The 19232-nt window shown below is 34.2% G+C and overlaps 1 protein-coding gene across 1 annotated transcript; it reads left to right on the top strand.

The window, feature by feature from the left end:
* Window positions 1-240: 240 nt before the first annotated feature.
* On the top strand, window positions 241-12032 carry LOC141482556 (uncharacterized). Its single transcript, XM_074176048.1, has 2 exons — window positions 241-639; window positions 12016-12032. The coding sequence occupies exons 1-2, from the start codon at window positions 354-356 to the stop codon at window positions 12030-12032; spliced, it is 303 nt and encodes a 100-aa protein (XP_074032149.1). The 5' UTR covers window positions 241-353.
* The last annotated feature ends 7200 nt before the right edge of the window (window positions 12033-19232 follow it).

The raw sequence follows: 19232 nt of genomic DNA on the forward strand, positions 1-19232 counted from the left end.
AATGTTTCATATATGGAGTATACTATACTATTGTATAGCTTGTTAAAATAATATTTCAATCATTAGATTTCACATAAGGTTACATTGTAAAATTAATTTTAACCCTTACTTAGACACCGAGTCCCGGGGACTCATACTGAAATTTTAATCGCTCGTGACCCCCACTGTTTTGCGCCAAATCCGCCGTGCGTTACAGAACCTTCCTGCAGTCATTTCCCGAATCGACCGCTGGACGGATGCTCCTTCGAAAAATTATTTACGGTACGTACCATCCGGAGGTGAGTCCGTGGGACTCATAGTGTATTGTTACGGTACGATTATATTTACATAAATATTTTGTTTTTAGGCAAAAAATGGCAAATTTACCTGGCCCAAGTAGGGTGAATCCATTAGATGATAATTACGAAACCGTCGTTAGTACCTGGCTAAGGGAGTTGGAAGCTTTGGACGAAAATGAGGATGATGCTGGTACTCAGCCACAAGAACATGTACTAGAAGAGCTGCTATCAGATGTTGATGATGGTGATTATACTGAAAGTGAACATCAAACAGAATCAGAAATGTCCAATGATTCAGATCCAGAATTAGAGGATCCCGATACTTCAATCATCGAAACACCATCGAATACTTATTATTATGGTAAGAACAGGTTCAAGTGGTCTTCCAAACCTCCAACACGAAATATTAGAACTTTAGCGCATAATATAATTCGTCTTCCTTGTAATAAACCCGCCGTTGCTCAAGAAAATCCATTTAGCCCATTGGAGTCTTTTCAACACATTTTTGATCTACGTATGATGGATATTGTTCTAAAATGGACTAACAAAAAACTTGAAAAAATAAGATCAATACATGTTGGGGAGTACAATTTTAGAGAATGCAATATTATTGAGCTGAAGGCCCTTTTTTCCCTTCTTTTCTATAGTGCAGTGTTCAAGTCTAATCGCGAAAGTATACTTTCACTATTTGCTACAGATGGAACTGGGCGTGAAATCTTTAGAGCCTCTATGTCAATCAAAAGATTCTGTGCATTACTGGTCGCATTACGATTTGATGATTTTGAGAACCGAGAAGCACGCAAAATTGTAGATCCAGGATGCGCTATTTCTGAAGTCTTGGATTTATTCAATGAAAATTCTCAAAAGTGCTATAGTATTGGCGCCAATGCGACAGTTGATGAAATGCTTATTGCATTTAGAGGTAGATGCAAATTTAAAATGTATATGCCTAGCAAACCCGCCAAATATGGCCTCAAAATGCAATGCTTAGCAGATTCTAGGACTCATTACATTTGTAATACCTATTTGTATACTGGAAAAGGTTCTGATGCAAGCAAGTCACTTCCAGAAGACATAAGAAAGTCTATTCCCACCCAAGCGGTTTTGCGGCTTTGTAGGCCTATCTTCAACTCAAACCGCAATGTAACAACAGACAATTGGTACTCTTCAATGGAGCTACTTACTTCCCTACGAGAACGGAAACTAACTACAATTGGGACTCTAAAAAAGAATAAAGCCATAATTCCTAAAGAGTTCCTTCCCAATAAAAATAGAGATGTTGGCACTGCATTATTTGGATTTACAAATGATTGTACCTTAGTAAGTTACGTCTCAAAGAAAAATAAAGCGGTGGTTCTTTATTCTTCTATGCACCATAGTAATGAAATTGGCCCCAATACTGGTAAACCCATCATTATAGAAGATTACAACAATACAAAAGGAGGTGTAGATTCTATTGACCAGAAGTGTTCGATTTACAGCTGTAGCCGCAGAACTACACGTTGGCCCATGGCTATATTTTTTAGAATTTTAGATATGGCTGGTCTAAATGCCTATATACTGCACCAAAGCCATAAAAGGGCTAATAAGTTATCCAGACTTAATTTTTTAAAAGCATTGGCTGCTAATCTTAATGAAAATAATCTTAGAAGTCGCCTATACAACACAAAGATTCCTCGCCAGCTACGAACCTCAATATCAAGTATCATAGGCATAGAAGTACCAGAAGAAGTTGACCCAAGAATTGAGAAACTTCCAAGAGACCAAAGACAATATTGTACCTTATGTCATTATAAAAAAAGAACAAAAACAGCATACCTTTGCTGTAAATGTTTTAAACCCATTTGTTTGTCATGCGCAAAAAAAATTTGCAATAATTGCGTACAAAGAGAATAATTTTTTTTTACATGTTTAGCATATGCACGATTTTTCTTGTGATATATGTTACCAAAACTAATATTTTTTTTGAGTTTTTTAGTATATTATATGTTTATTTTTTATAGAATATTATAAGGTTTTTGTTATCTTACATTTTTTTATTTGATATAACAATAAGCATACACTTTATGTTCCTATTTTAGTAAATGCAGTGTTTCGGTTATTAGAATAAAGTTTTTTTTTATATAATTGTCGTTTTATTTAACGAAAATACTTATATTGTAACAAAAAAATAGTAGTTTATGATATCATCAAGAATAATATTTTTTTTAGCCAATTTTAAAATGTGAGTCCCCGGGACTCATAGTTTCGTTTAAAAGTTAAATTTTCGACCTATCTAATTAAGGGTTAAGTCTAGTAGATAAGTCAATATTTTGAAATCAATTTACGGCGCAGGTATCTATGGTATGAATCAGGATAACATTGTAAATATGTTTAGTTTGATCTTCCTCTTGAAGATGATCACTTGGTAAGGTGTAAAAATAATGATTTGGTGTTGGGAAAAACATTAAAGTAATATTCATTACTGGACCAAAGGTTTGAAACAGTGCATCACAAGTTCAAAGTTTTTTTGAGCAATTGAGTATTTTGAACACAATATTTGATCCGTTTTTACGATAGCAGAAAATCTCTGAGCACGCAGATCACTACTAACTTTTATGCGTCTCAACAACAAACTCAAAATGCTAAACAACTGAAACTGGAAACATATATTCGAGACCAGTGTGTAACGGTTTTATTTTTCCTTTCTAGATATTAAGAATTTTAGACTGAAATGAAAGGAAAGAAGGAGAAAATAAATAGAGGAATCTGATTGTCAACAAATCTATATTATATTTTTTTATTTCAATTCTTCTCAAACTTTCCTACTCTCACTATCTCTGGCGGTAGACTTGGTCTCTTCAGTCATTTGGGTCATTAAACATGTAGCAGTTATTGCAAAATAAATACATTTTCAAAACATAACCTATACTTATCATCCATTCAGGTTGATTTATGCCTGTATTGAAATTCTTCTCTATGATTGAAATTTCGTCCACATTTGGTATCATTGATTTGGGAAAAAGATAACTAGAACTTGCACAGATGTAAAGAGAAAAAAAAACTGAAAAAAAAATTGAAGTCCTCCATTTTGATGGTGATATTCAATTTACGCATTTTGCCGATTTATTCTGGAAATCTCGTTCAAAAACACTAGATTATTGATAAGTTGGGTAATCTTAACCACCTCCACTCATTTGTGGATATATTTTCTGGAGTACTGAACATTCCAACCTTCTTCGAGGTAAGTTCTACGTAATCATTTTCGAGGCCACATAACATCTAGGGTATGTTACCTTCCTCATTTGAACATTCACTACAATAGAATGTCATTAGTACTGAATGTATTTATTGTTTTCAGGCCTGTTTCCTCCTTTTATCATCCTGGATTTGTTCTGCTTTATATATCAAGAAGTAGGGTAGTGGAGTATAGTGCTAAACCTGACTTCCCATTTCTTCCTGCTTGATAATGGGGATTTGGGAGCTGTCATGAGGCCAACTCTTAGGAGACTCTCATGAAGTGGATCAGGACTTGAAGGAGATACCGACGAAACAGATAAGCCCTTTTCAACTGTGCTTTATTTCTATCATGGTCTTTCATTTCGGCATGGTCGCTTTCACTGATTGTGCATGAATTACTGCACATATTGTTTTGTTTTCTTTCTTTATAGTTGTACAGTTATTAAGTTGTGCTAGACCATTAACTCAGTCACATCCTCATTTCCTGAAAAGTAAAAGCATATAAATAATAACTTCAAACAAACCTAAAAAGAAAAAACCTGAAAAGAAAAAGCATATAAATAATAACTTTAAACAAACCTAGTAGTTGGTCAAAATTAAACAACTTACCTCTAGTGTTAACAGTGTACACTTTCAGTATATATACTAAAAGGTTGAAGAATTTAGCGCATGTAACTAGTACATTTATGACGAATAATATTACCATACAATTTACAAGATTGCATTTTTACATCTATTGCAATATTTACATGAAGATCGACCTTTGACCCCCGTCTACCATAGCCCATAGCCCCTCTTTTTCATTCTTTTCCTGTCACTCCTCTCACTCTTTTCTTTACTCAAATCAGGCTAGCCATCATTTATAATTGCGATTTCCCCAACTGTCAAACGTCTTTCATCGACGGACTCTTGTTTTGAGATATTTATCCAGCTCCGGTTCCACAACATTGTCACCCTGTCAATTGTCAACAACAAGCAATTAAGATTTATTTGATTTTATTAAGGATTATCAAACTTGATAGTTTAATTAAATAATATAGTTGGTATAACGATTCGGGTTGTATTTATTTTTTTTGTTCGATAAAGAACCCCACCCGTCTCCACTGAGTAAGGGTATGTTCAGAAAGGATTAAATATTTTGCTGCTAACGGCCAACCAAGCATCACAAAGCGTTGTATTCGTTGGTTCCGAATGTCGGGAGTAGCAAGTGTACCAACTAAAAAAAAAGCTAATTGAATGTACCCAACTCGCGAAATTTGAACTTTCACCTTGTTTTTTGATCAGGCCTTGTATATTTCAGTTTGCTCCAGGTTGTTCCCTTCAAATATGAGCAGACAGCAGTTTTTACGTTTCCTTCCGAAATACCCTTCATTCTGCGGCTGCTTTGTCTGCTGAGAACAATGATAAAATATCTGCAGAAACCTGGAGAGAATCAGTCATATACTCCCATTTCGATTACTCTCAGTCTCGCTAAGGCACACCTCTTACGAAACAGATCGATACTAAATCAAATCCGAACAATCACGATCACTGTCTGTCATAATTGATAATTGCGTTCGCAATGAGATCAACTTGCCACTTTAATGAACTGATAATGATATTCCATGTGTGACTAACATGAACTAATTGTGGCACTGTTGTGTTCCCACGTTTTTTCTCACAAATCAAAGTGAGCTTTGATAGTCCGTAAACGCTCTTGTAATTGCAGTACTTTACACAGGCACGTATCGAGGTACCGGACGGCAGGCTCCATTTTTGGCTGGTCGTTGAAGGAGATTGCGTGAAATAAGGAGATGTTTCAGTGCTGAAAAAAGGAAATAGCTTGCTAGATTGATGGGAAGAAACTATTTTTTGCCGGCCCGGAATCGTGAAGAAGATACCACACAGATACTTGATGATACTTACACTTTATGAAAAAAATAAAGACCTAGTATTTTGGAACTGTTTCGGGCGTCTAGATAGAAAGAAAATTACTGAACTATTGGGGAACTATTGTTATCATCAGGTAAACTACAAAAATAATGATGTGTTGTTTAAATAGTGCTGAAGTATTGATAAAACTATAGCTATGAAATATCGAGTAAATATTCAAAAGCACCGCTTTTCTGTTGAACACACATTTGCGCCCTTTTCTTGACACTACGTGTTGCTTTCAACAGAATTTGGCCATCAATTCTATTGATTATAGGGCCATTTATAGCAATATATCTGTTAACCCATTTCATATCATCGTACTCATTTGAGTACACTTTGAAATTAAAAATTTTGCATCAACATCTATTGACCAAATGCAGAAGTTTCGAACCGATGTCATTAGCTGCACTGTAATTCATAGTAGAATCCGAAATAAAATAATAACGGTCATATTGTTAACCGCAAAAATTATGAGTATTGCATCACTGATCGTTTAGTGAAGATACAAAATAAATTATTGTTCTATTTGTGCATATCTGTGATAATTGATGAAAAATGTAAGTTTAAATTACTGTTAGATAGCTAGATAACCAAAAAATTTATTATCTGGAATTCTATACGTTGTTCTTTCCATGTGTGCTCGTATGAGTACATTGAGCAAATAGTGCTTTTGATATATGCAAATGACCTGATGAAATATTTTTAAGGATTGTCAACTATTCACACAGTAGCGTATGCAGATGACACAAATTTCATAGTGAAGGAAATTGATGTAATGACCCTACAGGAAAGAACCTAGGATGTACATAAACAAATAAACATAAGGGCAGAAAAAAATCACTTAACACTCAATACATCTAAAACTGTGATGATGAAGTTCACAATTAGTAACTGGCCCGAACATTTTGTTATTCATGAAAATGGGGATCTGATAATTGAATCTTGTGCTTCTACAAAAATGTTAGGCGTCACCTTGTACTACAAACTCACATGGACTCCTCATATTGAGACCCTCTGTAATAAATTGAGAAAAAACTGCTATGCTCTGAGATTCATGGCTAATTTTTGTAGTAAAGAGATTTTACTGAGCTTATACTATGCGACCATGAACTGCCACTTGAGATATGGAATTTTGAATTGGGGTACCGGATCTGCTGCTGAAAGAATATTTATTTTGCAAAAAAATGCAATAAGAATCATTGCCGGTTGGTTGGAGAGAATCATGTAGAGATGCTTTTAAAAATCTCAAGATACTAACTGTTGCTGGTCTCTATATTCATGAATTGTGTATATACGTTTATAGAAACAAGCATAATACACCTTCCCAGCAACATAATTATCCAACTCGTTCTAGAGACAAACTGATGCCAAATATTCATAGAACAACTCTTTATCAGACAAGTTTTCTTCATCTTGGAACAAAAATGTTCAATAAATTAGAAGAATCAATTAAAATATCACCAAATCTTAACATTTTTGAATCAAGACTGAAAAAGGCACTTATTGAAAAAAATTGCTACACACTTGACGAATTTCAAACTCTTTTTTTATATTTTAATGACAAAATATCACAACTATGTGATAAATTAACTTTTATTTATTTATAGTTATTTTTTCTACATAATCTTAGCCAAACAAATAATTATATGTATATACCTATATGTATCATATTTTTGGATTATTGGTTACTACAAACATTATACTCTGTAACGTGTCCTACCCTCAGACGTTTTCCTTGTCACTGTACGTATAACAATGTACTTTTTAACAAGGAAATAATAAAAAATTATTATTATTATTAACCTGATTTCCTCACTGATTTTGAGGAATTCGATGGAGACGATCTTTCAAAATGATATTTTACTAAGAGATATTCCTGGTGAGGTAGAGATATTCTTACGAAATGATTTGATTATAGATATGACAGTGAAGATGAAATTCCTTTGGCAAGATTATATAATCAAGAATACGATAGTGAAGATGACATTCTTTTGGCCATATTACACCAACAGCTACTATCCAGAAAAAATCCCAAATGGACTAATACTGAAGTTGAAAGCTAGTGAAAGCAAAGCTATCAGATCTAAGCCCAATTTAAATGTTTGAAACATTATTTGATCAAAATATCATTGCGTATAGTATCCAATAAACTATCAGATATGCATGCGATAAGAATAACCACACATTCACCGTCTCTGAAGGAAAAATGGAGACTTTCATAGAAATTCTTCTATTGAGTGGGTATCATCGTTTAGCTCTTGAAAGATTATATTGGTGCCTATATGGAGATATGCAAATCCCATTAGTTGCTGAAAGTATGAGTCGAAACAGATATTATGAAATAAAAAAATATTTTTATTTGGCCAACAATGCAGAACTCGATAAAACAGATAAAATGTTCAAGGTACGTCCCCTGAGGAATTAAATGAATGAAAACTTTTTGCAGTGGGGTATATTTCATGAAAAGCTCTCGATTGATGATGCTATGGTGAAGTATTTTGGACAAAGCAAAACCGTGTTCATCTACAGGATACTGTTATAAATTTGACACTTACTTTAGTGCAAAATCAACTGCTCCCAATGTGGTTGGTGTAAATTTGCCTCGGGGATCCAAAATTGTTTGGAACTTGTTCAAGTCATTGAACAACCTGGAGATCATGTTATTTTTTTCGAAAACTATTTCTCGAGTCATGGTTTTCTAACTACTCTGATTTCACACGGCCCAAAACAAGACATTATCTAAGAATGTATAGGAATCCACAGTCATCTAGACTTTCTTCAAGGAATATTCCACGAAGTTTGGTGACTGATGGAACAGGACACTACCCAATGAAATTAAAAAAACAATTGAGATGCAACTAGTGCCACTTACGTGCAAGCTGGAGCTGCCAAAAATGTAACACAACATTATTCTCACACTGGTAATATTAGTAGTGAAAAAAAATATTTCATAGATAACATTTTACTTCACTTGTTCCCAGCATTACACTCGTTTGAGTACGCGTATTTTTCTCTTGGATTTGTTGAAAAAAAATTCGTCCAGAATACCTTTCAATTTATATAAATCTAACAATAAAAATAGAAAAAATCAGTAACTCAAAGAAAAAGGTCAGTTGGGCACAAATGGGTAAAAACAGTTTTGCAACATTTCTTTACGCCACTGAAATTATGTGCTGGTACTCCATCCTGCTGAAAATAGATCATTCGATGAGCTTCCAATTCAAGATCATCGAAAAACTCTTCGAAAACTCTTGTTAATAAATCATTGTAACGGGGTCCGTTCAAAGAACCATGGTATAAAAATTGACTGATAATTCTTCCTCTAAATAAACCACAACAAACATTAATATTAATCGTCTTTGCAGATTGAGGGAATGGACTGCAAATGGATCACGTCTACTACAATAATTAAAATTCTCTAATTAAGTAATGGAGGCTAATTATCCTCATCGCTCCATAAAATATTTCTATAGGAGTTTGGATCTTGTCTGCATTTATTTTTAAATCCCAGTCGTCTCTCAAAGTCACCAGGTTTTAGTGTTTGCACTGGTCCTAACTTATAAGGAGAAATCTTATGTTTCTACATAATTCGTCGAATAACAGACGGTGGATCAGCTTTTTCTTTAGATAATTCTCTACTGGAATTATTTGGAAGTAGGCTAAAACGTTAATTTGTGTATCTTCAGATATTGCAAAATGTTTTTTAGTTCTCCTCTTCCCAGAAACTTTTTCATTGTTCCTGAATCGACGATAAAGCACAGCAAAAAAATGCCGATTAGGTAATTCACGATCGGGGAACGAATTGCTGTGGTATAAGAGATTTTCGAAAATTCTGTGTCATTTTATGGCATTGAAGCCATGAAGATATTTGATCAAGGTCTACTGAAATATTAATTTTGATATCTTGTACACTATTTCCATTGTAAATTAAAGTGATGTCATCAGCAAATATTTGTTAGTAACCAAATGAATTTACTGTAACTAAAGAAATGACATATATAAGAAACAAAACAGGTCCAAATATTGATCCTTGCGGTACCCCACATATTATTATTTTGAACTTATTATGTCGCCAACATAAACATATTGCTTTTTATCCATTGAATAATTTTGAACCCAATTATAAACTAAACCTCTGATACCTATATTATTCAGAAGAATTTCATGGCCCACAGTATCAAATGCTTCCTTCAGGTCTAATGAAAGGACTCCACATTTTTTGTTTGAATCTAAATCTAGCTGTAATTGGGTTATGGCATCTAGTACTGTCGACTCTGTGTCGTATTTTTTTCGAAATCCATATTGCCCATCATATAATAATTTTGTCTTCCCAAGATTTTCAAACAATCTAGAATGTACTGATTTTTCAATAATCTTAGATGAAACTGCTAAAACTGAAATTGGTCATTTGGTCTTTTTTACCTGCTTTAAATAATGGTTTAACTTTGGCAATTTCAGAATTATTAGGTACCAAACTTGTTGAAAAAGAAAGATTTATCAATTTTCTTATCAGTGGTGCTAATTCTGATTGAACTTTTCAAAGAGTTTTTATAGTAATTCCATCGAATCCTGGAGCTTTTCTTGAATCGAACATACTAATTATTTCTTCTATTTCTTCGGTTCGGTAGGCTTGAGATACATAGACGATAATTTTGATTGAACTGCTGGACTTCGCAAGTGGTACAATTCATTTTCAATGGATATGAAAGTGATAAAACCATTAGATGTATACTTTTTGAGTGACACTGTAAATCATTCTGCGTTGATCTATTACGGTTCCGACAGAAAGAAAGACAATTACACGCAACAGTCCCTCATATAGTTGCACCAGTTTTTGTAACGAGTGTCGACATAAATAATCTCGAGATTTGTTGAAAGCGATTCTCTATTGCAAAATTTCGATCGATATATCATTAATTATTGATAATACTTTCAAATCACTCGCCTTGCCTTAGCAGAGTAAATGTCAACTCACCGACTCCTACTTTAATGAACTAATATAGTTATTCTCACGCAATTATTGCGGTCTGATTTTGACGTGTCATTTGATTAATATGTTATAAAAATTCTTTGTTTTCTAATTTTCATAATACAACAAGGAGTTTTAATGATTAATTCGTTCTTACTACCACCAATCGACTGTGTCTCCTTTTGAGTGAGACCGACGACATGCCTCAAAACGGATCAATGAGGTCTCAATTTTCAACGTGAGATTGTGGGAAAGTATCATTGTGATCATATCACAATAATCTCTGTGACTTTTGAAGGCTTCTGAAAAATAAAAAAATCTATAAAAATCGAAAATTTTCATAATCGAAAAGCTTTCTGTGTAGTTGTACAGTTATATTCCAACAAAAACTATATTTTCAATATTCTTCATGTTACAGTTTACATTTTTTCAATGTCAGGGTAAAATTCATTTTATTTTACTATTTTTCTGATAGATGCTAACATTAATTACTACAGGAGTTTATTCAAAATATTGTGTAATTCAGTCGAATTTAAAATACAATTCAGTCCAATACAAATTATCTAAAAGAATACCAAATGATCACATTAAATTTTGAACAGTGCAGACTATTCGATATACATACTCGATTTTTCAATTTTCATATCCAGAAAGACCGTAAGTGATTCCTAATGTTAAATACTCAGCTATTTCAAAAGCTTTGAAAGCTGGTCAAACCTGCGGGTTCGCCAAAATATCATATTTGACAGCCTAAATACAACATAGTATATAGATACATATGAAATGAAAACAATGTATTAATTTGAAATTCTATTCTCAGCACTGTGATCTCACACATACATCGGGAAAAAGTGAGTCAAATTAGGGCTAACTTGCCTAATTTTGCAAAGGCCATTTGAAAAACATTTCACTCACTACAAAAATATGTTGAACGAACTGTATTCTTTCGCGCTTCTTCTTCGGGAAATACCCACTTTTTTTCGAGAAAATAGCATGTATCCGGCCTAGTCCAATTCGGGAAGTACGTACTTCTCGGAATAGGTCCAAAAGAATTACATCGTTGTCATTGCAAATATGAAAATCTTGGTGGTATGGTTCTGATAAATGCAGTTGTTTGACATGAAATCGGTTAATAATTCGATTTTTGCTAGTTTTAATGGTTTTCTTCGCAATTATCGCAATAGAAAATAACAGCGACAGTGAGTTTGAAAATAAATGTGCAATACAAAATTTATAATGCAACTGCTGCAACTACAGCAAAGTCCGGATTCGAAAACGTTTAGGTATGATTTGTTCCCGAAATTGATGAATATAAAAAAAAACAATGTAACAGAGAATGTAATTTTTGCTCATTTGGCGCAAAAATATGAAATTTTCAATCACTTTCCTTGTGAAGAATATATATTGAAGAATATATATTGAAAAGTAAACATAGCCACTTTCCTGAAGTTCATTGGACTTCTTGAAATAAAGACCGTTGTTTGTAGAATAGAAAACCCAGAAGTCTTCAACAGCGAGCAGATCAATAAATTTATTGAAGAAGCAAATAATGAAGCATTCAATGTTGAAGATGATTCCAACAAAATATCAAGATTGTAGAATTTGAAGTATCAACTAAATTTGCTTTATTTTCAGGTAGCAACATTCATTAGATTAGCCGGTACGTGTAGATGGAAAGAACTAACACAAATGTCAATTGACCTATAAAATGACAAATTCGACGTGTTGGTAGTGAGAATACCAGATTCCAGAGAACATATTGGGAGAACTTTTGTTGTGATTGGGCAGAAAAACCTGCTGTCGTAAAGGCAATATCTATCATTACGACCACTCTATATTCCATATAACATATTATTCGTGAATTACCAAAAAGGAAAATGTTCGATTCAACCTGTTCGTATCCATAGTTTTAGAAATCTCGTATTAGGAATAGCAGATGATAACAATCAAGCTGAAACGTAAACTTTACCTTCAAAAAAAGTCATTCGAATATACTAAGAATCTCAAACAAATTGGATCATTTGAATATCAGCAATTGCTCAAATTTTCATATAAATCATTACATTGTGTAAAACAAAGTCGCTTCCCGCTGTCTGTCCCTATGCATGCTTAGATCTTTGAAACTAGGCAACAGATTTTGATGCGGGTTTTTCAATAGATTCAAGAAGAATATTTATATCTATATAACATGCACGACAGTAGAGAAACACTGATAATTTTTGGGGTTTCTAACGTGAAATCGTAAATAAACACATTTTGTTTCCGCTTACATTGCAAACGCTGGATGAAACCTACGAGATCAAATAATGTATTACAGTATTGTACACCTAAAGAAGGTCTACAGAAAAATCTACGATGTCTATTTCTTAGCAATAACCCACAATAACCATTTTTTACCCTTTACATTTATTCAAAGCGATTTTTAACAATAGAGAATTAATTCTTATCTAATTAAGTACCTTAAATACTGTTGTGAATCATGCCCTAAAGAAAATAAAGCCGGCCCCCACTGGTAGCCATAAACCAATAGTGACGTAGCTAACAGCGCGCGAATATACGATATTCGCTGCCGCTCTAGATGAAGCATGAATAATGCTACCAATTTCAATTGAATTTCGGCGAAATTTTCTATTGCAATAAGAATATGATATATAAATGCTAGCCACAAGCATATCGACACAGTCAAGCGGAAGTAACAGTGCGGTACGCGAAGCGTAGCATCTAGTAGCATTCGAATAATAGTTGAAGTTCCAGTTGAGGTTTTTGCTGTTTTTGTTGTTGTGTTGTGGAATTGGCCGCGGTGGTAGTGCGCCCGACTCACGATCGGAAGACCGTGGGTTCGATTCCTGCCTCGACCAGATATTTTTGTCGAGAGAATTTATCTGGTTGAATCTGGGATGATTCTGTAACCGTGTCAGGAATCACACGTTGAAAGGTAAGACCTCGTTAGTCCTCAGCTCGCACAAGTTTCTCAACTTCTGAGAGTTGTCAATCGTATGGGAACGGCAGCTGATCAACGGAAAAACAGATTTTAAACAGAATCAAACAGATTTTTTGAAGTGGAATAAAGTTAAGTTTGATTATTGTTCATTGTAGTCAATTATCGGTCAATCCAGAGGGAAAAACGTTACAATACATTGTGCATTCGATATAAATCAATAATTTGAATGTTTATGTTAGTAACTATCTGTTAGGATTTCAATATTTGATACAAATGAGAACCAAAATATTCGAAATTTTGCTCTACAAAGGAGTAAATTGAAGATTTGTGTCCTATTGATTCGTCATTGGACACGGTTTCCGGAAAAACAAATAACCTAACATGTTCGAAAACAGTTTCTTTGGACTACTTTCGAAAATGTTAAAATTTCAACAAAGATATAAAATAATGTAAATGAAGACAAGATTAAATGGATTTCTAACAGGAATATGCAACATATTCAAATTTCAACATTTCAAAACCAGAAGGTGAATTTCCATTTCAGTTTGATTGTTTTCATCTGATAATTTTTCAATAGTTCAATCATTCAACTATCCAGTAAGAATTCAGAATTCTCAAATCAAATAAATTCTGAGCATTCCAAAAATTGGATTTCGAACATTTCTCTTTCAAATATAATACACCACAGTCATACACCTCTGTCAAATGATAATTTGCAAATATGGAATTGGACTTCACATTCAAGAAACTACTTCTATGTTCTTCAATCCTTTGTGAAAAAAATCTTTCCGTTTAGCCAACATATAGTTTTGGGCAAGAACCTAAGTTATCACTTCTGTTCAATATGACACTGCAACGTTATTGGTATCATTTCTGTTTTATTCTTTGACATTATCATTTCAAAATGTCTTCAAACATTTTTCAAAAATCGGATACACTCCCGGACATGCTCATTGTCCCATTAATTAATGCCTCTTGCGAAATGATTCGAATCACCGAGCATTCCATTCTGTCGGTGATCAGATAAACAAATCATAAGTCAACCATAAATAGTTTTACATAAGAATAGAATCGAAAGTGACCAGAGCCCACAATACGTAAACGGCATGCATGTATCCGCAACGGTGCACTAAATCTGGTTCTATGACAAAAATCGTGGAGCTTGTAGGTCGGTAATCGGGCGTGGCCGAGATCCATCTCTGCGTAAGGAAATAGAGCGGTGAAACCATGAGCGCGGACGTAAAAGAGAGTACAGGGTGGAATTCACTAGAGGAAGGAGGAACTGAAACGAAGGATGGCCTGTAATTCATTAAAGTGATCTATGTGCGACATGACATTTATTCAAAAAGCCCCAGCATTCTTTACCTTGTTGCACTTTTCATTTCATACTGATACAATTTGAATGCAAAAAACCCTTCTTGCCTATTGTGACATACCAGATTGCAGATTGTGACGTATCAATTAATTAAATTTCTATTTTCACAGATCTTGGATTTTTCTGGGCAATCTGCAACAGTACGGCAAATAAATCACTGCTGACACTTATTCAAAGCCATATTGTTCATTTTTATTATTTTTATTAATTTATAGACGGTTATAGACTTTTTTGAAGTGATAACTTCTTATGGGAGGGTGAAATTTTTCGTTACCTAATGTGTGACGACGCCAGTTTGTCTGGCTTCCCTTTCTCTCACGCATACATCAGCAAAAGGTAGGCTTCTCCTCTCTTGTCGGACAAACGATCAGTGTTTAGTGTTCGTTAGACATGTACTATTGACAGTAATTTAAAAGCTAACCAGCAAGCACGTAATATCCTTTCATTATATGCAAAGTAGCTTGAAAATGATGATACTAATTTTGTGTACCTATATACATTATTAGTATCATCATTTAATCTTGCAGCAATTGTATTATGATAGCTATAATATATTACATATATATAATGATCAATAGAAGTTTTAATGATGAATTATATTGAATATTTCAACTTAGTCTAGTTTAAGTTATCACTTCTGTTGGGCGTCCCGAAACGCACACTTTTTTATTCATAGTGATTGAAGTAAAGTGAGAAGTGAAGTACAGATATCTACTTTTAGAAATGTCATACTTGGAATTGATGGGCTACCTGTATGTATACTTGAATGGTTGAATGTAACAGGTAATAGTATTGCCTGAACTTTTAACCGATACCAATTCTATGTGTGAATATTACTGGAGTTTAATCCAAACCCCAAACCGTTATTTTTAACATCTAGACACGTGTTTCAATCACCTAGTGATCATTTTCAAGAGGACCATTTCAATCTTTCTCTTGAACCTCGATACGTGTTTCAATCACCAAGTGATCATCTTCAAGAATCCAATGTTTTTCGTGAAGATGATCACTTGATGATTGAAACACGTGTCGAGGTGTTAAAATAATGGTTCGATGTTGGGATTGAACTACAGTATTATTTATTACTACACAAAAGATTCCAAACAGTGCATTACAAGTCTATGTATGAAGGAAACATTTTGGAGAGATCCTCTATATGGCTGGCTTCGCCTAAGAACACACAGTGTTGATTTTAGTGAAAATTTTTTAAGAACCACCCATCATGATAACTTTCAAAATAATAATTTTGAAGGGGATTCATTGAAATCGTATTCTGGGTTAATTTCAATCAATCGAACAGTGATCACAATTCATTCACAACAGTTTTCTGTATTATTGTTCTGCCAGGTAAAATCACAGCAGCATAAAAACAACCGAAGTATGAAAACAGCTGAAAATATGAAAACAGAAATGAATTGAACCCAAAAAAAATATTGAAATATTAGAAATTCGACAAAATCGACGAGAGTGGAGTACATTGACTGCCCGAATCCCAGATTTTGAAAAGTCAGAGGACTGTAGTTGGAGGAGTGTAAAACAAAAGCTTTGAGTGTTCTTGATGGATTTTCGACATAGGATTTCGATCAGGAGTTGTAAGGCTTAGTGCATCGAACCCTATGATGATTCCCTGTATTTTGCTACTTTTTCTATTAAAGCAATCATAGAAAACGGTAGAACATTAACAATTTCATATCCGTTTACAGTGGCAGTTTATGTTGTATACCGATCACCTATTATTATTTCATTCCTCCATTTATTTCAACGTAAGGGATGCAAAACCCTTATGAATTTCTCACGTAAACTATTCTGGTGCAACTGAGTTGGTCTACAGTGACAATTGTTGAAAAGTGGTACAGTATTCCTAGAAACTTCTGTATATGGCGTCAAAATAAACCTTTCAGCAGTCATAATTGAATTCCTACAAAGAGCAGGTCGTTTCAACTGGGCACTAATACTGCAATTCTGCTCTAAATAGCAAGGAAACAGTATAATTATATCACCTCGGCAGTGTTCAATAGATCGTGCATTTTTTTTTTCGGTGGAAATCACTTTACAGTTAGAGTAACAATGGATTATAGGTACTCTGCTTCCTAATAATAAAGAGTAACTCAATATAAATAAAAAACGACAACAGAGTGCTCGAACAAAAATATGTGATTCGGTAATGATTTTCCAAAGTAGGTTTAATATACATTATCGAGTCCATCCAATTTCAGTACCCCAAACAAGTCGCGTACAAAATATTTTATGACCCATCGGGTCGTTTTATTACTTGGGAATTCATTCAAAAATAGTTGTTACCAATAATTGCTATGTTTCCTGAGTACAAACGAGCTCATCGAGATTAACACTCATGCTGTGTCAAAACAAGGATGTAGAAAATCATATGGGCTCAGCAAACTAATATTTACGACACTGATTGTGTCGCAGTGACTAGATTCGAGGAAAGGCGGGTTACGAGGAAAAAGGAGACCTGCGATAGACTGTGACTTCCCCTTCAACGACAGTGGCGCACATTAATACATATACAGTGTGTAAACAATGAAAACTTAACAGAGCCGTTTTTGAATATAAAAAGTAAGATTTTTGGAAAAAGCTCGGACACGTTTATTTTTAATTAAAGAGGGACACCTTTCAGCATAATCAGTTTTTTTGTAATACGCACCCCGTCGGAGGGGTGCGTCCGACGACCCTTATTTAGATAGGGAAAGTAGGTCGAGTGGCACCTTGTCTCAAAGGTCTTTCGAATACCTTTACAATACTGTTAAAAGAAAATTTTTGTAACGATTATTTCTCGAGATAATTTGAAGTTAAAATTGTCATATTAATAATTCATTAGACAGACCACTCGGTAACTTGTATGCCTAAATAAAAAAATTTTCAAGCAATTCTTCTTATCAGTTTTTTGTTAAATAAAATCCCTTCTTCAAAATCAATATCCACTTCTTTTCTTCCAGTTTTCATTAGCACATCGTTCAATTGTTTTATTTAAACGGGTCGTGTATTGTTATTTGTTAAAAAAATGCCTTACACTACTGCTGAAAGGATTTCAGTTATTGCTTTATTTTTTGGCAACGACCAAAATGCTAATTTCATTCAACGAGTAAAACTCTGGTAAACACCTAAGCAGAAATCACGTTCTGGATTTGGTCACAAAGTTCAGGGAGACAGGTTCGGTTTTAAATAAGGAAATAAATGTTCAGAGAAGGGTAGTGAATAACGATAATGCGATTGGAGTGATTGGTCAAGTCATCGCCAAACCCAGGTTAAGTACCAGAGGTTTATCAGCAATGGCCGGAATAAGCCATATGAGCGCATGGAGAATCCTTAAAAACCACAAATTCCATCCTTACAAAATCAAACTTGTTCATGACCTCAATGAGGATGATTTTGACCGAAGACAGGAGTTTTGTGAGGGCATGAGTGAGAGATTAATGCAAAATCCCGAGCTGCTTTATAACATCTGTTTTTTGGACGAAAGCTCATTTCATTTAAATGGTTGCGTGAACCGTCAGAATTGCCGTTATTGGTCGGATGAAAACCCAAGATAATACGCAGAAATACATACTCAACATCCCCAAAAGTTGAATGTCTGGGCCAGAATATTGGGCAATCATGTCATAGGTCCATTTTTAATTGATGAAAATTTAACCGGTGATTCTTATTTACAATTTCTTGAAGAGGCAATACATCCTCGTATAGTTCAAATAATTGAACAGGATCCCAGATGTCAAGATGAACTTATCCATTTTCAATAAGACGGTGCACCACCCCATTATGCCCAGCAGGTTCGAAATTTTTTGAATAATCATTTTGAAGGACAATGGATTCGCAGAAGAGGTCCAATTGAATGGCCAGCACGATCACCAGATTTAACACCACTGGACTACTTTTTGTGGGAATATTCAAAGTCTGAAGTTTATGCTACACAGCCAGCCAATTTGGATGAATTACGTCGTATAATTGTTGATGAATGCCGAGCTATAACTCCTGAAATGTTGAATAATGTGAGAGAAAAATTCGAAAAAAATCTTTATTGTTGCATGGAGCAAATTGGCGCACATTTTGAACATTTACTCTAAATTTCCTATGTGAGTTACCCTTATTAGGTGTTACTTTTTTGGTGTGTGCTTTAAAAGCAATTATTGGGATTTATTAACCCTAAAACAGTTTTTAAACTTTTCTGTGTCATCAGCATTCAAGGAAATCAGCAGGTTGTATTCGTTGTGTAGGTAAATTTTTAGTATGATTCACCATTTTTATAAGAAGCATAAAATATCCACGTCAAAAGGCAACCTTCATAAGGAGGTGCCACTCAATTTACCTGAAATGTAAGGGTGGTAACCAACCCCATCCCCCGAAAAAATCTCCTCGTAATAAACAAATAATTCTTACTTTTTTACGAAATCAAATGGACACGTATTAGCAGGTTGTCATGAAAAGGAAACATTTATTTTTTTATGAAAGTTCTGAACGTAAATTGTACCTTAAAAACACCTCCGAGGGAGTGCGTACTACAAAAAATCTGATTAATTT

The sequence above is a fragment of the Leptinotarsa decemlineata genome, unplaced genomic scaffold, assembly GCF_025532065.1.
Source record: "Leptinotarsa decemlineata unplaced genomic scaffold, Ldec_3_MD MMD2_tig00001393_RagTag_RagTag, whole genome shotgun sequence".
NCBI classification, from domain to species: domain Eukaryota; kingdom Metazoa; phylum Arthropoda; class Insecta; order Coleoptera; family Chrysomelidae; genus Leptinotarsa; species Leptinotarsa decemlineata.